The 27,270-nt window shown below is 39.4% G+C and overlaps 1 protein-coding gene across 2 annotated transcripts in view; it reads right to left on the bottom strand.

The window, feature by feature from the left end:
* Nucleotides 1–27,270, bottom strand: part of ALKBH8 (alkB homolog 8, tRNA methyltransferase) — a 46,164-nt gene that overhangs the window by 7,284 nt on the left and 11,610 nt on the right. For both annotated transcript variants that reach the window (XM_032678751.1, XM_032678752.1), the window contains 4 exons: nt 25,061–25,131; nt 8,216–8,322; nt 3,289–3,443; nt 2,202–2,467 (listed from right to left, as the gene is read on the bottom strand). In XM_032678751.1, the coding sequence (XP_032534642.1) occupies nt 2,202–2,467; nt 3,289–3,443; nt 8,216–8,322; nt 25,061–25,131 (599 nt within the window). The remainder of the gene's footprint in view (nt 1–2,201; nt 2,468–3,288; nt 3,444–8,215; nt 8,323–25,060; nt 25,132–27,270) is intronic.

Below are 27,270 nucleotides of genomic sequence, written 5' to 3'. Positions count from 1 at the left end.
CTAAAACCATATGTCTCTTTTGCATTCATTCAAACAATAAAAAAGCTGGGCGAGACAGAAAAAAAAAAGTAATCTGAAACTCTATTAAATTCAACCTTTCTCCAGTCTTTGTCCCAGCTACATCAGACATGGATTCCATCTCTAACTCAAACATTCTTAATCTGAATTTATTTGTCATGAAATTGCTGCTCTTTATTGCTGCTTTCTCACTGTGCCAGAATCATGCAGCCATTACGGCACTGTCATTTTTGCTGAGCATAGATGGACTTGTGCATTTCATTGTCACACAAGGATACTCAAGTGGATAAGGCTGCATGTAATCATCCAAAGAAACTGAAGCAAATACAATAGCATAGGCCACAGCAGAGATATGTTCAGACAGTGCCTGATGCTTAAAAACACCAAGAGAGCTACCTTAGCTTTGATCTACCATTAGCACTGCTACTTAAAACATAAAAGCATAAAGTAACCTTTACAGCACACTGCTCGCCTTCAGGAAGCAGTTACATCCATCCTCCTGAGACTCTGTGCTGACTTGCAGATGAAAATAAGCAAACGCAAAGTCTAAAGTCTGTCTCCACCAAGAACAACTACTTGTCACCAGTGGAAAATAAAATGTTGAGGGAGGCCAACTGAATGAATGCAGTTTTTCAACTGTCTGAACTACTTCCTTAAAAGTTTCCTCCCTTTCACTGTATTTTTCATGTTTTGTCTTTCTCCTGCAGACACATAAGGAATGAGGTAACTCCTAAAGTAACAGAGGAAAGGGGCTAGCTTTCCCTTCACTGCCAGCTGATATGTGATCTTTCTTTCCCTTAGCTGGTTAACTGTGGGCTTCAGAAAACAGACTGGTGCTGCCAATTTTGGAACACAGCACCTTGCATTGATTTCACCTTAAAAGTCTACCACAAACCTCCACAAGTGCAATTTACCAAATTCATTCTAGGACCAGTTGATCTTCATGGTACCCTGATAAAAGTTGTTCCTCTCTAGTTAGGTATGCTGATTTTTTTTTATAGCAGTCAGGAGTGAAAGACTGAAAGGTACTGAATGTTAATAATTATATGCAGGCTACAGCAGTCAGGCATAAGCATATCTACTTATAAACTGCTTGATGTTATTCTAGGTTATAAGAACAGTAAGGGAAATAAATCCATTACTAATACAGGATTGTAAATAACAACTCATGTTTTTAGCTGAATATAAACAGCAAGAGAGAAACTCTTGAAACAGACAAATAACTCCAAGTTTTATTATCAATAATGAATGCTTTGCTCTACATAGAAGTTTTCAAGACTGATGGATTTCAAAGTGTTTCACAGTACAAGCATGTGAAAAAATCAGACAGATCTGGAACAGGGGAGAGCAGATACCAGGATGCATACTCCTCTGAGATTTTTGGGTGGTTAAAACAACAGGAAGTTTGTCTTTTTTTTTTCCAAAAAGTCTTTGAAATATTTGCAATAAAAATTATCTCTTGATTCATATTTGTATGTGCTTCATCTCCCCCTGATAGGAAGGGGGAGAAGTGAAACTGGACTAAGTACAGACTGTGAGACAGGGAAAGAGAGAACATAGCAAGAATGATGTCAGAACTGTCTAAAAGTGAAGAAAAGGGAGAGAAAGACCAGAACTCTGTACCAAAGTTGAGACTTCCCTGTGAATTTTTTTTTAGCCTATTTACTGGGCCTATGCACAGAGCCAGAGGTGGGACAGCCAAACATGACATCATTCACAAATGAGACATGCCACCAGGCCAAAAGGAACTGAAGAGGATATGTGAAAAATAGTGCTGCCCATGGAGATTTCAGGGACATGTAGATTGCATTACCTGTGCACGAGCCAAGTGAAAAAGTTCTTGGAAGCATTCAAATTGCCCAACCATTTTCTCTTTTAACAAGTTTATTCAACAACAAAAGGCTAAACCATCCGTTACAATTTTTCAATCCACTGCATCCATTACTATGTTTTTATTAATATATTTTGAATTGCAAAGGAAAAGTGGTTTTGAAAAAAAGAAAAGGGTAACACACATAATGAACACATGTGGAAACCTAACACAACTGGCAATTGATCTTGGACCAGGAAACAGCTTTCTGTTCTTGGCATTCTTCCCACAACTGAACTTCCAACATGCTACAACAACAAGACAGAATAAACACTAGAACCAATGAAAGCAAATGACAGTAGCTACTACTTACCATGTACAAATCCTCACTGATGCCCAGATATTTCCCATTACCACAACCAATATCAGCCACTATTGATCCTGTTGGCAGGGACCTCAGAAACTCTACAATTCGGGGCCATGGGCTATGCCTGGTACTGCTGAAGTGCGTGGCAATCTCTTCATACACCTTGTGTACGTATTCTTGCTCCAGCTTCGAGGCCTCCATCTCATTGTGGGGAAATGAAGGTTGTACCAGTCTTTGCTGTCCTTTCTGGCTGTCACAGACAGATGAGTAAACTAGATATAGCAACAGTTAAAGAACATTAATTTTTTTAAGTGATTCGTTATGGGTTAAGTGTATTTAGCAAAATAAAATTACAAGTGAAATATTAAAATGCAAAAATGCTTCATTCCTCCTTTACCTTTTAAAAACTGAAATACAGGTCAAACTGCAAAAGTGTTTGATGACCTGAAAACAAGCAACCTGCCCACATGTACCAGAGGCTTTCTGCAGTGATCATTAATCCTCCTACGTTAATGTTTTCAGAACTGAGATAGTGTCCCCAGTGCCAAAGACCATGACATCATTGCAACTCAGCCTCTGAAATTCTGTTCTGAGGGCACGAATGGACTTCAGTTCTATGTAATCATTGAGCCACCTGTCTATTATTATCTGTACTGCCCTAAGGCACTTACATGGTTCTATCACTGCAGATATGTCTGCTTCTCCTTCTCTAATGTACTTACTTTCACAAAATTACAGGTCCACTCAAAAAACAATCAAAACTGAGACACAGTAGTTACTTCTGAAGAATAGTAGTTACTTCTATTCTGTTACATTATTTAAGCACCTGAAGCGTCATTGAAATGCAAGATTCCAGATTACCTGCCTGGCTCTGGAGCAAGCCAACTGACTCCTTGCACAGAGAAACTCCAGCAACCATATGAATGCAACCAACTCAAGCCATATAGTATGCCTAACCCTGAGCCATCCAGGAATGGCTACAAGGACTGTCAAAACTACCCAAAGGAATAAACTGATTTCCTCAAACCAGAAAAAGCTTATGTATTGGTGATAAATAACAATTTTGACTTGAAGACTGCCTCAAGACACTTACTGCAATTGCAAGGGCTTCTCCTCACTTTCCTGAATGTAAATGATGTCCTCGTTTCCCTTCGACTTAATGTTATATCTCCAACATCAGCAGTGATTGTTCCAACTTTCTGCCCAAGCTCAGATGCTTGAATGATATCATATTTTCGGGGTGTGATCCTAAAATAAAGTAATACAAAATAAAGGAATAATTCAATTTGCATCAGAAAAAAACCCAATGCATCTTTGTAAGAAGGTAATTCTTACACACTAAGACAAATGTGATTACACCATGCTATTTAACATACTACTGCTTCTCGGTTTTCTACTTATTCAATTTTAGAGACAAAAGAGCTGACACAAACTAATGACATTAATTAAAGTGTTGTTTAATTTTAAGTAATTACATTTCCCTGCCCTCCCTCCCTTTTCTTCCATAAAGTTTGATTGTTTATTTGTCTAGGACTTAATTTTTTTAATATATTTATTTTTGTCCTGGTTTTGTCTGGGATAGAGCTAATTTTATTTTTAGTATCTGTGCTAACAGCAACAGTGTTGTCTTTTGGATTTAGTATGAGAATAATGTTGAAAAAACACTGATGGTGTAGCTATTTCTCAGTAGTGCTTAATCTAAGTGAGGACTTCTCTGTTTCCTGTGCTCAGCCAGAGAGCTAGTGCTTAATCTAAGTGAGGACTTCTCTGTTTCCTGTGCTCAGCCAGAGAGCACGTGGACAAGAAGCTGGGAGGGAGCCTGGCCAGGATGGCTGACCCAAACTGGGGATATTCCAAAACCATAGTGTGTCCTGCTTAGTATACAAACTGGGGGGAGTTGGCCAGGAGGCACCCATTGCTGCTTGGGACAGGCTGGGCATCAGTCAGTGGGTGGTGAGCAACTGCACTGGGCATCACTTGTTTCACTTGGTTTTCATTCCTCTCTCTCTCCCTTTCACTACTATTGCTAGCATTGGTATTATTATCATCATTGTGAGTGTCATTATTGTATTTTATTTTGTTTCAATTTATTAAACTGTTCTTATCTCAACCCACAGAGTTTACTTTTTCCCCTCCAATTCTCCCCAGCAGGATGGGGGGAGTAAGCATGCTTGCATTGCAATTAGTTGCCAGCTGAGGTTAAACCATGACAACGTGACATAAAAATATGTACGGTAAAGATAGAATATGCTACTAAAAATGGTGGCTATGGGTATAAAAGCATAGAATTGGCTGAGGTCTACATTAGCAGATTGAAGTTTCTTGTTGCAAATGGGCCTCTCAAATGAATTCTGCTTTACAACAAAATTGCTTTTCCATTTATTGACAGCAGAAAATGCAAAGAATTAAGCTCTTGGGAGATCTATTAAACTGTTTAAAGGGAGAATTTCTGTTGTAGATATTTCTTGAGCAAAATCTACCTAGCAAGCAGGTAAGCAAGCAAACTGGAAACAGAGCTTCTTAAACTACTTCTGGGTTTGGCATGGGTCTTAGAGGAACACAAAAATATTTTTGCATGTGCAAAATTAATAAAATTAAAGTGATGATGAGCTCTCTAATTTTATGAAGAGGTTTACATTATGAAAAAGTACCAAACCCAAGAATTTTTAATAGCTCTACAAATGGATCTCTCTCAAAGTTGAGAAGTGGAAAATGAGAAAGTAAAATGAGAAACACAACATGTGAGAAACAGCTGCATCTACATGTAACTTTCCGTCACTTGCAAATGGGAAAAAGTGGATATTCTTGGAACAAAATGGAAACTCTTCAGGGGAATAGCTCAGCACTTCAAAGCTGTTATTGTCACACTGAAACGCTTCCTGAACTTAGTCATCAAGATTACTGCAGAAGTTTCTTGAAGAAAAAAAACCCAAACAAACAAATCATCTCTAAGGAATTGCCCTCTCAGCGAAGCCCCTTCAAAAATACCGACTTCCAAGTAATTGACTCTCAGTAGGACAAATTCTCAGCATAAAACTGACTTCCATATTGGTTAGCTGAGTTAAACCCTCACAGGTCGAACTAAAAGGGGGAAAAAATGGTGTCTGACATTTTTACAAAGCTGGCCATTCAATCTCGCCTCAAATTTGTACCAGATCTTTTTTGCAGGTCACATGAAACTGTCAACCAGTGCCTGTACTTAACCAAGAACGATCCAAATGACGAGAAGACAGCCTGCAGCCTGATAAGCATTCCTGTACTTTGCTGTGTGCCAGCTTTCCTGCTGCAGGAAAGCTGATTTCTCATGCAGTATCAGGGAAAAAGAGTGCAGGTCCTTTCTGTCTGAAAGTCAGGAAGCAGCATATTGATGCTCCATACAGATGTTGCAAAAAGGAGACATTGAACAGCCTGAAGAATGGAAATCTCCCAAGGTAGCCATGGAAAGGATAGGATCTAATAAGGAACTGCCTTGCTCACAGCAGATAATGGAGCTATGATGAATTAATCAGCTGAGGATGCCCAAGACTCCCTTGACAGCAGAACTTCAAATCCTGAGTTAGAAGATTTTTTATTTGATTTTCTTTTGTACCTGCACCAATAAGATAAGCATAATATTTACAGACATTAAGTCTTCTTTTTCAAGGTTGTGGTTTCAACCTTAATAACTTCCTTTTACCTATATGACAAGCAAGAACTCTGGATAAAAGTTAGGCTAAAAACAGGATTCCCAATGCCAAAAATAAAATGCTCCACACCCTCTTGCTTGGCACAGAAGGGTTTTACTATTGCAGTGTCAGGAACAGAGTTTTGCCAGGCTACCCAACCAAAAAATGAAATTCATCGGGAAAAAAATCACAAATGAACCTCATCAGAATAGTCAGAATTTTACTTTCACCTATGAGACAAAAAACCCATACATCTTTTGTCCTCCTTGATGACACTGTATAGCTTATTTCTAAATCATATGTTTCTCTTTCAGAGAGAACTGAACAAAAATCCTTTTTTTTTGTGCACTTTGTTAATGGGATCAAAACTAAGTCTCTAATTCCTTGGTATCCAAGTATACACATCAAAAACATTTCCAGAATAATTTCAAAACTGACTCTTTTGCTCTCTCATTTTACTTCTGTGGTATAGATAAAAGCCATCACAACTGACCTTAACCGCCTTTTCACATTATGCATGCAAGTGAAATAACTACACTTTCTCACTAGATGATTAATCTTGTTGATTGCGATACTACGTTCCACTAGCATGATGAAAACGTTACTCCTGTTGAGTATCTTGACCCACTACTGCTTTTAAAAATATACAGGAAAACTGTTCTTAGGAAAGGTGGACAAGCACTGGGACAGGAATCACTTATATGTAAGTAGAAATACCTGGGATCTTCATTTCAAACGTAGTTTGTCATTGGTTGTCAAAAGACAACCATCACTTGAAGGTACAAGTGAGTTAAGTAATAATCTCATTCCAGTTCTTAACAGGCAGGTGCACTACCCCCACTTGAATGCCTGCTGGCATGTACTGCAAGTGCTTGGCATGCATCCTTCTGCCTCCTGGGAGTGAGGCTGCCCAGGGCCAGCTTGGAAGGAGCACAGCTGGTAGCCTTGGAGAAAGCTGATGCCTCAGCAAGGGCAAGACCTCCTTCCCCTGGGAAATGCTTTTAAAGGGAAGCTGCCCCACTGGGCCTTGCTCTAGTTACATCCCCAAATGCATCCCAAGCTCTGCCTGTGCATGGCCACTGTCTTGACCCCCAGGCTAACATTCCAATCTGGCCTCAGCCCAGCCCCATGGTGCTGCCTGATGCCTGGGGTTGGGGACTGCCCACTGGCTCCCCTGGTCAGCAGTGTCACTGACTGCACTATGCTGTCAGCGTCATAGATAACCTTTCCAAAAGACAACTGACAGTACCTGACAGGACAGAATAAGAAACTTATAACGTTGGTATCCATGTTCAGTCCTGTATGTCGAAAACCAAGGGACTTCACTGCCCTGGGCTTCTATAATGGTGCACATCAGAAGTACCAAGTGCTTTCTACAACTATTTATTCCATGAGGGAATACAGGTGGTATAAGAGCTCTATAAAAATGAACAATGTAAAGGTCATCAAGGAGTTCATATTCATCCTTCTTCATAATACAAATTAACCAGTAAAATTAAAAGGCAGAAAATTTTCTGCCAATAAAAGGATTTGATGTTTAATTTACACAGAATGTAATTAGTGTCTCCAATTGACTGCTGAACCAGTGACAGCTTGGGTCAAACAAAGGAAGAAATGTTTACCATGGGCATTTCTGTCCAATATGAGGGTTTCCATATTCTCCTGAAGTACATTATTGTCAGTCTCACATCTCATCAAGGTTTCAGCCTTTTTGCCAATTTCAGCACTCCTATTGTAAGTATATCCCAGTGGGTCACAGTTTAAAAAGTATGTATTTCAATTCTGTAATAGGCAAAACATCAAGACATATTTCAAGAGATCTCTTTCCAAACCTGCTCAGTACAATGCAATCTTATCGGCAACTAAAATGTCCCTAAAGCAGCTGGGAATAGCTCAGGAAGACTACCCTTTGTCACCCTCATGCCTTCTGTGCAAGGGAAGTCACTCTCCTAAACCAGCCCTTCTCTCAAGCCTTTGGCATATGTGATCCAATGGGAAAAGCTGTGAGCTGAAAAGAGAGAAAGGAAAAGATGAAGCTAATTGCACTAAAATCAATTCTTTGCCAGCTCAGAGTTATTAAGAACTTTCACGCTGCCAATATAAGAGATTTCCCAGTGAAACTTCACTTGTGACAGTAGCAGTAAACTACACCTCTGGGACTAGCAATCAGCTTCCTAAATCCCCAAGTTTTATAATTTAACCTGAGCAGCAACTGAGCAGAGGAGTGAATTTGTACATTAATTATAAAACTTGACTTGATTTCTTTCAGAGCAATTTTAAATACAGAATGTCGGTAATAAAGCAAACAAACAACATTTATTGTTCTTCTATTATCAGCAATGCAGGGACTTTTACCCATGTGTCCACAGGTATCTGGATTCTCCAGTCATCACCAATAAACTGCATCGGGGCAGCAAAATTGCCACGGTACGGCCATCAGGGTGTTTGAAATCCATCACAATCTAAAAAGAAACAAAACCACTCACTGTGAATGAGCGTGACTTACAGAGCTTCATATATATAGCAGGTATTCTCAAGTCCTAGCTTTGTTTGCCTCTCTAACGTGTTCAACCAAATATTGCTACGGAACAGCTGCATATTTCCTAGGGATGCAAAAGTCTCCAGGTCTCCTGTCGTAAAGATCTCTCCCCTTCAGCACTGTGTTCAAAAATCTCAGGCAGTCACAAATATATGTATATATAATTAAAATTTTATATATATAAATGTATATAAAATTTTATTTTCACAGTAAAAACTTTCTTTGTAAGAACACGGTAGCACAGTTCAATCTCTACGTGTACCTGTGAGGGAGGAAAGGATTACTACCCCGCAGCCAAAGGTAACTGCATAAGAGGAAGAGAGGGCTCATTTGTTTTTGTGATATCTATGCAGAGAGACAAGTTTCTCCACAGGGTCATTCATCCTAGAGTAAAATGTAGAGCTAAGTGATGTGGAGTGGCCCTATGCCCTCTGGAAATGCTTATCCATTCCAGCAGACTGAGCTGAGACAATTAACTCTGTAGATACATAACATTTAGATAAGAAGTATTAGGTGAGAGAAATAATTTCCAACTTGCCCACATTCTCGGAGGTTTGCAGCACAATAAGCACATGCATTCTCCAAAGATCCTGACTAACATGCCAACTACCAGACCACCCTTTTATTATTTGCCATCTGGCTTCTAGCCATGGCAATATATTGAGGTAACGCTTTCAGCTTTATTCCAATCTCACAGCCCAGATGGCAGTGGTACATTTTGCTTTTGCTTGGGCTAGGAATGTTATCCTTTTACATTTCCCAAATGAGAGAAACTCTTGCTGTGGAAAATAAGGAGCAGGTCATTTAAGCAAGCCAAACAAGTTACAGAAGACTTTCACAGAAAGAAAAGTGGTCAAAAACTATTCAAGTCAGCAGTTCCTGGTACACTGGAGAATTAGCACCATGAAAGTGCTGCCCCCTGATTTGTAACCTACTAAGTATGCAATTTAAAAGCAGACTTACTACAGTATGCCAGATTGAAACAAATTGAGCAGTTCTGCTTCTGCATACAGATGCATTTAACAAAGAGAAAACAGTGGTGCAATGATCAGTCATTCGGCACAAAAACACAGCAAGACAGAGACTGAATAACCAAGACTTTTAAACACTACAAATTGCCACTTACAACAATTACTATTTAATGTTGTGCACACTGAAGTAAACGACAAGGGCATTTACATTTTTAGGAAAAAATTATTTATGCTGTAGTACCACTCACATAGAGTGACACAACTTCTCCTATTGGGCTATCTAAATTTAAGGCAAGAAGTGACAAGGATGAGAAACAGCAGGGTTGAAAGGGGTGGAGAGATATGGGGGAAGAAGAATAAAGCACAACTATAAGCTCTGATTATGAAACACTTCAATAGCTACAAAATAGATGAATGGCAGCCACTTGGTACTGTACTCCTTCCCTTGCACTTTGCAATTTCTAGGTAACGTCAAAGAAGCATGGAGTGAAAAAGGAGAAAACACAGTGGCTTTACAAATCTGATGGGGAGGCTGTCCCATAAAGCATGAGCAGCACCAGCTTTCTGTAAAAAGATGTAGCTGTTTGGCAAGGCAAATAAACCAGAAGATAACTAATCAGGACCAACTGACAAGGAAAGGAAAAGCATGGAAAGAAAAGAAATGGGGAGTGAAGCGGTAGGATGAAATGGGTGAGATGATAGTTTGTCTTTTGCCTCTCTGGCTCACTGCTGCTGGGGACAGGTGTGAGGGGACAAGATAGTATGGCAAAATAAACTGAACACAAGCATGTCCGGATTCCTTCCTGGAGGCTCCGCTACCCCACTGTCCGTCAAGCTACAAAGCTTGGTTTTTGCAGAGCTTTTTACCCATAAGTCAATGAAGAGACCTGTACCGAGTCCCCTACACTTCCAGTTCCCACCTCCCTTCAGGGCCCAAAAGAGGACCTTGTTCCCTTTCACTTCCACATGCCAGGCTCCATATGAAGTAGTGGGAAATAGTACCTCCAGCTCCCTGCTTCTGTGCATCTCCAATTCCTTTCCCCCCATCAACTGCATGGCCCCAGAGTCTCTTCACAGAAGATGCTCCACAAACCCTGTACTGTTAACAACTGTGCATCCAAACCAACAGAGGTTCAGAGTGCTCTGTAATAGATAACACATCAGGAATGACAGGCCACAGAACTATCCCTGGTAACTGGATTTTCAGGCAGCAGTGGCAGGAAAATAGAGAAGAGAAGAGCATGTCCTCCTGGCTGAATTTCAGCTACTCTAAGCCAACAAGAAATACGTGAAACAAAACTTATGATGCTGCAGAATTTGAGGCTGAAAACAGGAGATTATCTCTGTAACATCTGGCAAGTCTAATCCTCACTAGCACAGGATCCCACCTCTGTTCCTGCTCCCTACTTTTCTGTACTGTACTGTAATCTCACATTGTGTGGCTGTTTCCCATGACATGGGAAGGAAAATATAAATAAAGGACTAATTTACTTGCAAATGGGCAACAACATTAAGTAATTAGCAGTAATTAGAAGAGCCAAAAATCCAAATCCAAAACTGACTTTCGCTTATGAAGCAGACTGAGGTCTTCAGCTAGAATATATTACAGTTTTGCACTTTTTCTATTAACAATAAATTTGACATTGCAATTGAGACAGAGAATCAAATTTAGGGAACCTACTGTGAACCTTTGAAGAAAATCAGTGCAATTCCTATGCTTCACTCCTTTATTTAGATTAACTGTACCCGAATGCTTTAAAAAACATTTTAAAAGCTCTTTAAAAGCAAGAGTACTTCCTTTATCCTTTGTTTACAGCACAGGAAAGAACATTTCACCTAGAAGGGTTTTTGAAGAACTCTGTTCTTATCTCTGACAATTCTGTTACTGACTGAAGTAGATAACATTCCCACAGTCCTATATGTGTCTTTATTCTGGCAGAACATTCTGAATTGTCATGGTCAAACACACATGCACATAGAAGATTAACGTATTTGGTCCTCTTTTTAATTTACTAAGGACGTACAATCAATAAAGCAACTCTGCTGCTGCTGAATCAATTTGTTTCATGATAGCTTTCCTCCACAGGAGCCGTTTCCAATTACTATTTTAGTTCTTACCTATTTTCTTTTTTCTCTTAGATAGCAGAGTCAATAAGGATCAAATTTCCAGCTAGCCCATGGTGCATCATCCAAGGATTACATTCAAAAAATATAAATAGTGGATGCTTTGATCTTATACAAGTTTTACCATTTTTCTTTGTGCTATCAAAAAAGTGTGCCTCTAAATATAGTAAAAAAACTTAAAAGAAAAAATCAGTTAATAATAATATCTACTTGTGGTTTTAAATAACTTGTCACACTGTCAGGTGATTTAAGAGAGGGTGTTCATAACAAGGAAGCATTCAAAGCAGTAAACAGCCTTCAAGAATGGCTAAACATCAAAGCAAAGGGACATCCACATCATGAGCATTGTTCCTGTGGCATAAAATACTGCAAAATGCAAAAACCAGAAAATAATCCAGCATAAAAGAAAAAGGGAATAAAGGAGCTTTTTCTTAACTCCTTAGGGAATAAGAAGTGTGCACCACTTTCAGTGCAGTGGTGCTGTACTTCATGAAAGAGCAGGAGGATGAAGGTCAATGACTGATCTGTCAAATAAGTAAAGATTCAAAGGCAAAACAGAAATAATGCAATAGGGCTATAAGGACAATGTTAATAAGGATTTCATTGCTACAGCGAGGAATGACAATTGTTTTTCTAAGCTTTGTCTCTGATGCAATTTGTATTTGATGTTAATAGACTACCTTAGACAAAACATATTCTAAAGCTAAAAAAAGTACAATGTGGAATGCTTCTCAAGTCTCTGACATTATTTACTGAATTTTCAGAGAGCAAAGACAGATTATCAGCCTACATAACAGTTTCCCACATGTAAAACAGATGAAAAAGAATGTCTACTTCAAAGACAGCTGAGAAGTTTAAAGCCCACACATGGAGCTTGAACAACACAGTGGGGCTCTATGTAGAGACAAGAGCCTGTTGGCTTACACAGGACCGAGGCAATCAACTGGTAATACACAGCGCCTATCACTGCAAAAACCATGCTAAATTCCAAAATCTGGAATTCAGAAAACGCTGCATTTTAAAAGGAAAGAGGATGGGATTATCTTTCCTGAATAATCTATATCATAGCAATTTTACCTTGCTCTGGACATACTTCAGAAAATCAGTGCAACACTGACAATCGTGAAGATGAAATATTTCAGTAGTGCTTACCTCAAAAAACTCTTAACACATGTGCAGGCCTCCCCCATATTAGATTTATGCCAAAGCATACTATCTCTTGCTACGCCTGCTTATCTTCTTAGGCACTATGGTGATGTTAGTCAGATGCTTAATATACTTACTCTAGGTTTTCTTTCTTCAAAAATTGTATTCAGTTTTCCATCTGTGCAATGCATTACTATCTTCCTGAATTTTTTGTGTCATTTTAAGTTATCTATGCATTTTTTCCTCTTAATTGAAGTCTAGCACATGAGAGTTTAAAAAATATTTCAATATATGGACAGTACTTCACTCTTTTATATCTGAGGTCTCACCTTGTTACGATTTTCTTGATAAGCCCAAGGAGTAGAGTGCATCCACTGAACAGTATGCCAGTATCTCTCCTAGCTATTACATATGCCATCAACTCCATGACACAAATTCCATTACTGTCTGGTCTCTGTTTACAAGATTCAGGTAATGCACAAGAAGAGAAAAACTATTGCAATTTTCAATCTAAGCCCTGTTGGATGGAGGAGCTTACAATCCTCTGCAGGCCTTGTCACAGCTAGCTGGAATATATACCATTCCCCCTTTATACTCAGGGACTCATCTCTTGAGGTCCACCAACTCCAAGTGACCAGTCATGTCACTAGCTGGATGCCAGCTCCTTGCGGTGGAGCTCTGCCCAGCCTTGGTAGAGGCTGGGATGCTGGTGGTACTTCTGCCACTGTCACACCAACTTTTAATTGCTGCTGATCCCACTCCAAGATGTCTCACAGCTGCTACAAATTTTTATGCTTCATGCATATGTCTTCTCAAGCTGACTCCTTGTTTCAAAAGTCTCTACATAAGTCCAGGGTTACTGTTTAGTCTTGATGATTGAATAGCCAGACTAGAAGAACACAACAAGCCTAATCCATTAAAGACAACCCATCAAATATGTTGGTTCCTACTATCTCTAAAAGTATCAAGTTTCTTTTGTATGTCAGGATATTACCTGTGGTCTTTGCATCTTCCCAGATCATTACCTGTGTTAAAACTCAAAGTTGAATATAAGACTTATACATAAAAGACTTTCAACCCCTACACTAAAAGGCAATAGTTGCATTACCACTGCTTCCCTCTCTCTGCCATGAAAGGTATAAATCTCCCTTTTCTGGAAAATGCTATCCAACCCAAATGTAGGACCTTGATGTCCCTTTTGTGAATCCAGAGACAAAGACCCAGTCAAGTTCTCAACAAGATCCAATTTATTCAATTTTGCTCATGTTTCATCTTCATCCTTTAATAAATTGTCTCCCTAGCTCTTAACTTAAACTCTTTTAGGACACAGAAAGCAAGAGGTTAACGCTGTTAGTCTTCATTTAATTTCTTTTCTTGAGTTAGCCTCCTCTGCAATATTTTCCATTCTTTCAGTCTTCTCTCACATCCATGGGAGCTACTACATACAAGGAATTGCATCCACCTGTAACAGGGCAGAATATGTCCCAAATACATCATCAAATCATTCATCTTCTTTTCCAAAGGAAAGAAAATTTCCAACGTTTTGTATCACTTGCTCTCTAATGGAGTACAGTTGAATAGAAGAGCACTCTTACACATCCTGACTCTAGTGGCCTCCAGAGAACTCAATCTGTTCCAAGATGTAATGCCCGGTGACAAGAAAGCAGTTCTGTGTCCTCAAATACATCTCCTCAGACTTGCACTTACTGTATTATTCTATGTCCTGAAAACAAATGATCCTTACTTACATGATTAATGCTGTACCAAACGTCTACCAAGAAACTCCAGAAAAAGTCCTTACAACACAGACACAGCTGTTCTGTACTAAGTGCAACTTTATATGCAAATATTTAGAGGATTCTGGTATGCACATCTGTCTATGTGGTGCTGTGACATATCTGCAATTCTTTCACACATTAAAAGCAAGTTCTCAAGATATTTTCTATCTAAGTAGAAAAGGAAACACTTCAGCATTCAAAAAGCACATCTCACATTTTTAAACCATCGATTGTTTACAAAAATCTGTGGAAACACACAAAATTTTCACATTACTGAAGTTCCAAATACATGTAAGCAGGACTCCCTTCAACCTTAATTTTACTTCCATGCCACACTACCTGTACATTTATCATCCTGTCATCATCCATTATACCCTTTAATTGCCAGTTTTCTACAACAGCAGTGGTGTAAGGAACTGTGAATAGAGCCTCCGCGTAACATAAACCAAAATTGATACAGCACAAACCAGGCTGTGGCTGACTAATATTGCCAAACATGAATAAAACAGGAGACCAATCTACAGGAAAATACTTACATTCAGAGTATAGACTCATACCATATACTAGTGTGGCACAGCCACAGCAGCTGTTGAATAATGGCCCAAGTCCTTGCAAGTTCAGGGTGTTCCAAGGCATGGGTAAAACATGTTGCATGTTCATCATCCTACACAGTGGAAAACCATCTTCCCTCACTCTCTACAGATGTTGGGGTTGTTCATCAAACCTTATTCTCCTTTGCAGGTCTCAGCTTTCTGCTTGCAATGTTGTAGTACAAGAGTTCAAGCTAACTTTAAGTCATAGGGTGGGAACAGTCAAATCGGTTCAAGATTAAGATATCTACACTTGGACTTAGATTTTAAAATAACCCATTCGGGAAGTGAAACCTGTGAAACAAGACAATAGGTAGGTAGTTCAGCATGAGTTGAATGACCCTGTAGGATGGATTGACTCAAACCCCATTGACTACAGAGGAACTCAGGCATGCAGTGCACATGTACACACTACTTGTAAACACTAAAATTTCAGTGTCTTAATCCTGAATTGAATACCATTGACAACAAGTTATTAAATAAGGCACCCAAGTATGGATTCAGCAGATGTCTCAACTCTGTTTAAAACAGTTCTGCCTTAATTAAAACCTCTTCCTGCACTACTACCACTAAAATCTTGCCCCCTACATACTGAGAAAGTAGTATGGAAACAGCTCAATACCTGTAATTCAAAGGGATAAAATTATGATTTTAAGCACTCAATCTGAGTTTTAAACAAAGGTCAACGAGCTCTTCTCATAACTGCACCATACAGCTGTCCCAGAGCTCATTACAGTAACAGAGAACTGCCAGGATACAAGACATGCAAACTGTGCCTTCCCAAAATAATTCTTGCATCATACCTCATAAGACCTGACAAGACAAGGTTTTTAATCCATTGCTATAGAAACTACCATATGGCCTGTTTCTTAATCCTCTACATCTTTACTGTAAAAGAGAAATCTACTGAGGAATGAAGATCTGGGCATGAATTTACAGAAATTGCTTTAATACATTAAGCAAACTCGTTTTTTAGCAGTCAAAAGCATATAACTACACCAAAACTAAACAAAGCCCAAAGAATGAACAAAAGCCATCTTCTTAGTTAATGAAGGGTCATAAGATAATTCAAAACACTCCATGACACAAAAAGACTTTTAAAATCATTTGAAGAAAACAGTTTTACCAATTCACACAATTGCTATGCTTCACCCCTAAGAATTGCCACACATCTGATATAGATATATTATTTTAAAGCATGGAAAAAAATCATAAAGGAAAAACACATTCTGAAGTTTGGATAGGCAGTATTTCAATGCTGCCGATTTTCATCACAAACTATCATTCTCTCTCCATCTGCTTTATTAGCACAATGAGTGTCTTCACATAATGCAGCCTGAAGTTATACAAAAGGGCTCGACCAGGGCCTCAACATCTGGCCCTGAATTTACAATGGATTGCAGGAACGCGCACTGCAGAGAGATGCAGGCGGTAACAGGAAGAGAAGGAGGAACAAGAGCATCTCACAAGGAACTGTGAAGTGTCCAGCTTTCATTGCTTCCCACTGCACCATCGGCCTTGGTTCCTTCCAACCATTCTTCTGCTGCCCCAGCAAGCAGACCAGAGCTTCACCTGCATTGTCCCTGCCCTGCACCAAGAGGTTTCCTCCCAACTTGCTTCTCTGCTAAGAGCACAACTCTCCACTGCCTGGAACTGGAATCTTTCTGTCAAGTGTACCAGCATCACAGGTTTAACAGCTCTTTAACTGTACACTTTAACTGCTCAAAATTGCCAATGCCTCAGTGAAAATTTCCAGAGACAACTCCACTGAAACAAGAGATCCGTGGAGAAACTCCTCACAAAACACAGCTAGTAAGAAAAACAGAAACAGAACATCACATTATGCAAAATACTCAGATTTGTAAAGATAGTATAAAGGCAGACAGACTTCAGACCTCATTTACTACACTTACTGGTATTATAAAGTCCAGTTCAAAGCCAAGTGAAACCACAGCAGGAGCTTAACAAGTTAAGCTTGTTTCTTTGCTTATAGACTACTTGTGATTATTATTATTGACTGACTACTTGTCATTTATACATGAAATTTGCCACAGTCTTAAAATAGGGTTCCTATGACAATAGAGATGACATCACTGGCTAATGAAATTAGATTTCTTTATTGAATTCCAGAACTGAAGTACAGCTGAAATGCAACAGCTAAAGATAACTTTTTAATGCTCCACTTCAGCCTGTTTGCTGTTAATTTGTGGCAGACACCACGATTCCATTCCATGCAGCAAATACTGATCTTCTAAAAATAACAAGGGGAACAGAAATAACTTCCACTGATAAACCTCTTGAAGAAATTAAAAATTCTTAAAAAAATTAAGAAATTAGTAACTACTCAAACAACACCACAGGGTTTTCTATAAAAAAATTGAACTGTATTTCAAGAATGCCAATCCAAAACCTGACTCATTTCAGCTGTAAAAATACTAACTGAAATGTAAATTTAAATGCTCTGTTAGTTTTCGTAGAATGGCTTGGTTTGAAAGGGACCTTCAAGTGCATCTAGTTCTAATCCCCCCGCCTTGGGCAGGGGCACCTTTCACTAGACCAGGTTGCTCAAAGCCGCATCCAGACTGGCCTTGAACACTTCTAGGAATGGGGCATTCACAACTTCCAGTGTCTTATCAGTAAAGAAATTCTTCCTAATATCTAATCTAAATCTACCCTCTTTATGTATCAAACCGTTACCCCTCATCCTGTCACTACACTCCCCGATAAGGAGTCCCCCTCCAGCTTTCTTGTAGGTCCCCTTTTAGTACTGGAAAACTCCCCAGAGCACCCTCTTCTCTTCTTCTAGGCTGAACAATCCCAACTTTCTCAGCCTGTCTTCATAGCAGAGGTGCTCCAGCTCTCCAATCATTTTCATGACCCTTCTCTAGACTCAATCCAACAGATCCCTGTCCTGCTTATGCTGGCAGTCCCAGAGCTGGGTGCAGTGCCCCAGGTAGTGTTCCATGAGAGCAGAGTAGAGGGGGAGAATCACCTCCCTAGGCCTGCTGCCCACACTGCTTTTGATGGTCTTTGATTCTTCTTTTCTTTTCTATTACAATAACTGTATTTTTTTCACAGAAATAAACAGAAACTTCATATTTAAACAGTTATTCATCTCATCACCATAGAAAAATAGTTCATGTATTGTAGTGAAGGGTACATGGGAGGAATGAAGTGGAAAAGAAAAAAGAAAAGGTTTTAGTTTAAAACAAGCAGCATTGTATACCATAATATAATGTTTTTCCAAGATTTTTATCTATCTTTTTCCTACTACATGAAAACCAATTAGAAATATGTAGCAATAGTTATGCAATAGCAAGACACTTTTTAGAGAGTATATTTGCCTCCACTGAAAAATTCAATATCTGTATTTGTGTGTCACAGTAAAGCCTTAACAGTGAGACGTCTGAGAATTGGAAATGAAATGATGCTGCCTCAGCATACAAAATAACCACACTACAGAAACAGCAAATAGCCTGGAGACAACAGGTTCTGTTAAAACCAAACCAAGTTGGTAAAGGAATTATGCAGGAGTTTTCCTTCATTATTTAGCAGTTGTGACCTCAGTCAGAAAATCATAAGCCCTGCTGCAGACTTCAAACATTTCTGAAAGTATTTCATTCACAGTAGGATTTTTGTGTGATTGTGAGAAAACTAACTGGAACTATATGACATTCTTCCTAGCCTGTCTATGTATTTTTCCATGTGATATTGACTGGATTTAATCTCCAAATTCCTCCTAACTGCAGGTCTTTTTATCTCTGTTTCCACATTCATTTTGGATGCACTGCCCAGAGGAGTTCAGGAGACAAAGAAAACAGTCTTCCCACAATGCTTTCTCAAAACTAACGAGTCAAACAAAACACAGGACTCTAAAGAGAGCAACCAACTGACTGGGAAGAAAGCAAAGTGGTATGAACCAGGAGGAGCTGCAGCTCTGCCTTCCCTTTCAGTAGCCAAAATAATGAACCACGTGCAGGAAACAAAACCACGAAAGAGAATGAAGTAAGGCAACTTCCCACTCTAGCAAACCCAAGAGAAATACCTCAGCAAGTCACAGCATATTCTGCAGATCAGACATCCCACAGCAATCAAACTACAGGGCACCTTCCTTCCTCAGCACTGAACTAGGACTCTAGTCAATCTAGGACTTACTAGGCTTTGCATAGTGGGGAACAGCTTTATGGAAAGGCACAGGAGATAACTTCCTTCTGTGGAGAGGAAGGAAGGCTGGTATAAATCCAGTGAAAGTGAGACAGGAGACAAATCTCTGCAGAGTTACTTGCCCAGTATCGGTCTGGTAGTAAATGCCCGAACTCAGAGAAAGAGACACCTGGAAACCATAGCGTCTCACCAATATGAAAGGGGAGAAAATAAAGCCCATTTTTACATATAAAACTTTGAAATACAGGCCCTTTCATAACTTAGCTTTGATTTTGTTCTTCCCAAGTACCTGAGGAGGTAGTAGAGAAAGTAACACCTCCACATGCTGTCTTGTTTATTAAGAAATTACTGCCACACAGCTTCTAGAGAAATAATGCTACTATCATTGTTCTGGGGGCAATTCTGACCAAATGCTCTTCTTGTAGCATCTCAGTGCAAATCGAGATTGGTTAGCAGATTCCTATAGCACCTGAGAAACAAATGCTTATCGGCATTACTTGCACACAACAGGTGCCTTGCTCTTGTTACCTTTGGCTAAAACAATCTATAAACAACCAAGGAGGCAATATTTTATTGCAGGACAGATTCTCTCTGAATAGCGTACAGGAAAGCTGGGCTTTCAGGATCCTTCCAAAGGTTAAAATAAGTCATCAGGTGGAAATATCAGCAGGATGTGTTGATATCTGCGAACAGAATACTGTAGGCAAGTGGGAAGGAGATATCCAGCACAGAAATAAAAACTCAGAACAGCATGTTTGCTGAATATTCACCTTTCCGAAAAGGGGCAGTAAGACTGTTATAAATATTCCCATGAAGGGCTGCAGGTTTTGTTGCTCATCTCAGAGGGGATAATTCAACGTTCAATTACATCAACAGAAAGTTCTCCCTTGGTTTGGATGGGTCTTGTATCTCATCCAAGCTCAGTGACAGTACACCATGGTATGACATGGACAGAAACAAAGACATAGAATATCTATCTATCTATCTATACAGACCAAATGCAAACGGGAGAAACAGATTTATGAAGCTTGATGCGTTTAACTTGTGGTGGTCAGGCTATCTTTCACATGGAGAAGTTCTTCACTAGTTTTCAAAAATAAAATACCACTTGAAATGTAACAAACTAACTAAACTTGGTATATAATTATAAATATAGTCCCTTTGGATTTTGAGTTAAATGATACAGAAACCACTACAACTCACTATTCTGCAAGAACTGATGAAATTCATGACTGTAAGAAGGGTACAACTCAAGAAATGTGTCTTACAGATCTGAAAAGCACACTACTGAGCTTTAGGAATCCTGCCAGACTCACCTGAACAAACTTTTAAACTCAGCATCGGGTCGCAGTGATTAAAATTAGTGTCTTCCATTTGGGTTAGGAGACATTTTGCTTCTGTCAATATAATCTCTTTTTAAATACCCATCAATTTCACCTACCACAATCATCCTGCTAGCATAGACAGAGAAAAAACTTGGTATAGCCACTATCAGAGTAATTCCTTAAATAGGTAGGATGCTTTCTGCCTTCCCTTAAAAGAAAAAGAAAGCGATATATACGTAAACCGCAAATTAAACTGAATCAGCAACTAATCAAGATCAGCAAAATAAGAGCTGGACCACAGAATTAGCACAGCAATATCCACTGTCTGCCTACCTTGTTAAAGCTCATACAAGACACAAAACAAGTGCTAACTGTCAAAGGCTGAGTATAGTCTAGACTTTCCAAAGGTTTCTCATAAAATCTCTCGAGCAGTTATTACAGAAACAGCTGCTGCTATGCTAGCTACAGGTTTCTGTTTGTTAACCGAGACAGACTGGAAATAGATCAACCGATAAGAAGTGAAAGTGCCAGAAAAAGGGTCAATTAGCAGACTGAGAGATGAGTACAGCAGCACACCTCATTCTCTCAGTTCTAGAACAACTGTATTCTAAGGTTGCTTAAAAGGAAAAGCGGAAACTAAGGAGCCCTGGGGCTTCCACATCAGGGCTGGATCTAAGGAAAATGGGACAGAACAATATAGACCATAGTGTCATGCCCTTCAAGCAAAGTGTGACAATGCTTTGCTCTCTGCCATGCTGCCCTGGGTGTCCCATGGCAGTCTTGGACAGAACAAGCAGAACTGATGAGGGACTGCAGGTAGGTGTTGGTTGGGGTTGAAACCTGCAGCAAGGAAGGGATAATTCTTTCATGGGTTGGATATGTTCATAGCACTACTTAGCTCATTATAGAAATACTGCCTCTGTATTTCTAAAATTTTAATGTATCAAGGTTTACATGACAGCATGTAATATGGCAAATTAGGAAAAGTGGAAAACCAGAAATCTCAACATTGATCAAGCTTCTGCTGTAAACCCACAAAAGATAATTTGCCACAGGTTTTAAAACTTCGATTTTTTTCAGACAACTACAAACTTGGCCAGGCTTCTAAGACAAAACACTGTACAATTACATATCTTTAGAGACACCAAATGGAGGTACTGAAAATAACACCTAACTGAAATAAAAAATTCTCAACAGAAAGGACTGATCCCTGTTTTGCAGTACTTTGTTCAAATTCACAGACACACGATGTGGTTTGCCATTAAGCTTAATAAAAGATTGCTCAACTAAATTTACACCTCTGCTTTTCCTTTTCTGCCAGGACAAGTTTTGAATAAAAGAAAGTTGCATTCAACAACACAGTACTGAAACTGATATTCATTAATATTTTCAGTGTATTGGCTCCTGTAAAGGAAGGGTGAATGTGGAGATTTATAAAATATCATTACAATCCCGCAGCACATTCTAGAAGTATCACTTTATTCTGCAGTTTCCTAGGAGATGCCAAAGAAATGGGTCACAAACAGAAGTGATTAGAGTGAGATCTCCCACTTTTCCTAAAGTATTATGGGACAAGACAAATCACATCTCACTGCTTTGCCCTCAAACTATTTAGTAGGTTTTATAAGCTAGGCAGAAGTACAAAGTAATAATGTGATTTTTCTCCTTTGAATCATGTTTAATCTGTCTTGTAAACTACTCAAAACACAATGTATTGTACCAACCAGGACAAAACTGAGTCTCTTGACAAAGCTGTTTCAGGTGACTGAGATGTGAAAGAGAACCTCACACCTATGTTTCTGCCTCATTTCATACACACCTAAGAACTTGGATTGCTATAGGTTATCTAATGCAAGACAAATACAGTGTTGTGAAGAATCATGCCCTTATTTTCTTCTCAAGAATTTTTGTTCATATTTAAAATGAATATACATGTCAACAACTATTCCTTTTTCAACCTAAATCAGGTTTGCAGAAACAAATCAAACTTACAATAATTCCTCTAGCAAAATAGCACACAGTGCTTTGTTACAGGATAAACTCATTCACCACTGAGGAAAAGACTGAGTCTCAATAATGTGAGTTAGGTTGGAAGGTATCACTGAAGATGGTGGTGGCACAAAGCACAGTTGAAGACATGTCACTGGCGGAGTGCCCTAGGGACTGATACCGGGACTAACACTGTTTAACATCTTCATTAATGACCTGGATTGATGGGGCATTTTTATTTTAGTTACTAATTACCACAATCTGCCTAACTCAGATCCTGGAGGGACAAGCATACCAGCAATTGAAAGAAATACTTTTTCCATGACTTAGTATAGCGAGGCATTCTGCTTCATTTCTTTTTCTCTTGAAGGGTCTGGTTAGCCTACTTCCAAAATAGAATGCAGAATTAGTTGGGTTGCAAGGTTATTTCTTTATGGTACGTTTTATACAAAGAAGGAAAAAGATATATGACTTTATGTATATTTTCCACTAAAATGTAGCCTAGTTTATTCATGTAGAAAAGAAACCAGTCATCCTACAGAGAGAAGAATAAAGAGAAAAGAAAGACACCAAAGGTTGATGCTGTATATGCAGCTCCAATTATTTACTAACAAGAGTATGTAAATTTTGTACATGGTAAGCTTTAGTGGGAATAGAGAAGGGAGCTTTACTCCTAAAATAGCTAACTCACATATTACTGCAACTGATATTTTTATTTTAAAAGCAGATGAAGAGCGAAGTGCAGAAAAACACATAAAGAAATCATAAAAAGTTTTAAAGTACTAGAAAGGAAAGCCATTAAATTATGCAGCATTTCATGGGCCACTAGTTTGTTTTACTACATCTGTGTTTTGATTGCCTGCACCTGAAAAGTGCATTTATGGTCTATTAGGAAAAGGCACTGAAACTTGGGAGATGCCTAACAGACTGTAATCCAATGCCTATGCCTGAAGTATGCAGAAATGGCCCAAGTTTGACTGTCTCAATGGTTGAAATGTACACATTCCAACTTTTTACAGCATCATAATGCTCCAGGCAGTCCACTCCCCGGAAAGGTTTGTATTTTTCACATGATTAAAATCACTCTGACTTTGGCCATCTCTGAGAGCATCACAAAGGTATGCTGTAATGCAATAATCTAGAAATGCACTACCTATGGAGTTACATCAATGCAGAAACAAGAGTATCTGTGCCAGCCTCAGCCTTCTAAGTGAAACAGCAAGGATTAGAAAGCTTGGGGCTCTGGACTGAGACAGAATACCAATATAGCTTTTATAAAGTAAACTAAATTAACCTTTTTTTTTATTTATAAGTTCAACATAGGAACAGCTGTAAATTGGGGTCATCTGTTGCTGTGCTGCTCTGGATGCTCGGCACAGACACATTAAAAAAATTAAACTTAGGATGGATAAACTACACAGAAGATTAATTACAACCCTTCTCCTAGAGAAACTCCACGAAACAAATGGATGCTCCCATGTGCCACCTAGCAAAGAGGTGTTGGCACTGTTAAAGACAACATGACTATTGAACTGAGGAGAATGTAGTACCTCTGAGACAAGGTTAGGTGCCAAAGCCACATGAGGAAGTTCCCCCAGACTGGGAGATTTCAAAACAAAAGTAGTAAGAACTCTACTGCCACTGTGCAGCTACCACCCTCACAACTAATCCATGATATTCCTACTCTAGACTGGATGCTTTTGTGAATGGTGGATAAATACACCCACAGCCAAACTGAGAGAACTGGCAACACTGACCCCCCATTTTCAAGTGACAAATAACACAGATATGCCACTGCCACACATGATACTGAAAAACCTATCCTTCATTAGACTCACGCCTAGTCCCAGGAGCTCCACAACCACTACACAACTTGCAAGAAACTAGTAAGTCGATGCCAAAGATAAGACTAAAGATTCAAAAAGTATCAGTGCTCAGAATATCCATTCATGTTTCTCTCTCTGCCTAAAGAGTAAGATAGAGCAAAGTTGTTGTTTTGTAATAGGAGAATACTACCTGTAAGACAGATACAGATGCTAGTTCAGTGTTCTTCCATTTCCCTTTCCACACTTTGTCTACATCATCTGCGAACATTGGGGGCTTATGAAATTAGAGCCCTCACCTAGCTCAGTAGGGCTCAGACTTTGACTGGATCTTCTACAAGTCAAACATCTACATTAGCCTACTGTAAATGTACTGAATACAATAATAATGGGAGGCTTACGAAGACCAGAGGGAACAGGGGATCTCGCAGGGAAAATGGAAGTAGAACATAAATAGGAGTGAAACATTTTCTAAGATGAAAACAAAATGAAGGGAGGTCAATGGAGAAATGGATGCTAAGATTTAAAAATAGTGATTTAAAAATCACTGATATCACTGGCAAATCTTCCACTGACAACACTGAACTGCAGTTACTTATTTAATTAGCATATCACATTACCTTACAAACTTGATATTAAACTAGGGTGAATGTGAACAGACACTATGGAAAATCAAATTAACTAGTATTAAACAATATAAAAATGAAACTTCTCAGTAAAGCATCAAACCACATGCAAACATTAAGTTTACCTCAGCTCCTAAACTGAGAGAAATTATTTCATCCTCAAAAGCAGAATGTGTATCAATATGAGGAGGAATTCCTGTACAAGAAAAAAACCAAAAATATCAGTACAATAATAACAACAACAACAACAACAGTAATAGAGTGCTATTTCTGCTAGGAAGCTCTATTTCCATGGATGTCCATATGGAAAACTGGGATGTACGGTTGAACAAACAAAAGTTATCATAAAACAACAGAGTTGCCTTCCAAAAGAACTGAGAGCAATTGTCTGATTTACATGCCCGGATTAGATTGACACAGTTAACCTAAATGTCCTGTATAATCAGTGGAAATATCTAGAAGACAGTTCAAGGCATTTAAAGGCCTCACTCACCTCCTGATGACTCCAAATACTTTCCCTGCTGCAGGGAGCGGCTAAATGATTTTGCTCTCCTTGTAGGCAGTTTAGCCCTTAGCAGCAGCAGTTATGGGACATTTGACAACTTTGGGTTTTAGTTCATCCACAGCCACGTATTTCTCCCCCACTCTCTTCACAGAGGAGTAATCCCAAATCCCTCTATTTGCTAAGCAAATGGCTGTGTTAAGGGTCTCAGCTTCGGAATTAGGACCTACTACCACAAAGGCAGGCACTGTCAGGGTCAAGCCCTGCCTCTGCTTTGCAGCTCCTGGCAGAGCACACATCATTGCTAGGCTAAGCCCTGGGTAGTACATCTGTTGATGTGTGTCTGAGTAAACACACATTGTTAAGAACTGCCAAAAGGACAGTAATTTTTTGATTCTTTTTTTTCCTTTCAGATCTTCTAATTGGAAAGAAACTGCCAATTCCTGCAGCTTGTGCTACATATTTTAACATCAAGTATTGAAACAGCAGTGTGTGTGCCACAGCAAAATCTAACCACATGGTGGGGAATGGCAGTCAGCAGTGGCGCAAGGCCAGCAGACAGCTTGGGAGAACTGCAACTACACCTTCCTCTGACTCCATAGCAGGCCCAGACAGATAGAGTGATTTCCTATTTGATCCAAACCAAAACAGTTTTATTTGTTTTTTAAAAACTCTTACCACTGTCCTCTTTGGACACTAAAGAATTCCTGAGTTGAAAACAGTTTTTTCTAACAGTGTTGGTCAGCTCTATAAAGCATCCTTATTACATGCCAGATTTTACTTTCAGATGTAAATATTCTGAATTCCATTAGTTTCAGTGAAAGCCATACAAGTGTTTTATGAGGTCAGCATTTAATCTGATAGAAAATCAGTGGGACTTGAAAACCAAGGACAGATACAGTTTGTTAGGCTCATAACTTTGCCTCTATAAAGCACTGAGGCTCTGCCTTCAGATGCACACTGCAGTCTGTGTACTTCACTGTGCAGCAGAACATCAACAGCTCTCTGCATCATTACTCACACAACTCAACTAAGAACACACTGACCTACCTGCCTGCTGTTTATACTCCATTATTCCAGCACATAGAAGGAGAGTCACCTAAGCCAGCAGTGTGCCCTTGTGGCCAGGAGGGCCAATAGTATCCTGGGGTGCATCAGGAAGAGTGTGGCCAGCAGGCTGAGGGAGGTGATCCTGCCCCTCTGCTTGGCCCTAGTGAGACCACATCTGGAGTACTGTGTCCAGTTCTGGGCTCCTCAGTACAAGAAAGACAAGGAGCTACTGGAGAAGGTCCAGTGGAGGACCACAAGGATGATTACAGGACTGGAGCATTTGTCTTATGAGGAGAGACTGCAGGAGCTGGGCCTGGTCAGTCCAGAGAAGAGAGGACTGAAAGGGGGTCTCATCAATGCATATAAATATATCAAAGGCAGGGTCCAAGAGGATGGTGCCTGACTCTTCTTGGTGGTGCCAGTGACAGGATGAGGAGCAATGGCCATAAACTAGAACACAAGGAGTTTCACTTCAACATGTGGAAGAACTTCTTTACACTGAGGGTGGCAGAGCACTGGAACAGGTTGCTCAGGAAGGTTGTGGAATCTCCCTCTCTGGAGACATTCCTGTGTCACCTGCTCTAGGTCACCCTGCCTTCGCTGGGGGGTTGGACTGGATGACTTCTACACTAATAATTCTGTAAGCACTGAAAAGTATATGGTAACATCCAAGCATAAATCTACAACTTCAAATGTTATTCGGATCCTGAATGGAAAAAGTGTCCTCAAAAAGGAATTCATTTTAATGTGTCTTGTGTGTGGCCCCTACAGCTTAAAAACCCA

The sequence above is a fragment of the Chiroxiphia lanceolata genome, chromosome 2 (assembly GCF_009829145.1).
Source record: "Chiroxiphia lanceolata isolate bChiLan1 chromosome 2, bChiLan1.pri, whole genome shotgun sequence".
NCBI classification, from domain to species: Eukaryota; Metazoa; Chordata; class Aves; order Passeriformes; family Pipridae; genus Chiroxiphia; species Chiroxiphia lanceolata.
Note: the sequence above shows the minus strand (reverse complement) of the source record. Positions and strands in the feature narration are given on the sequence as shown.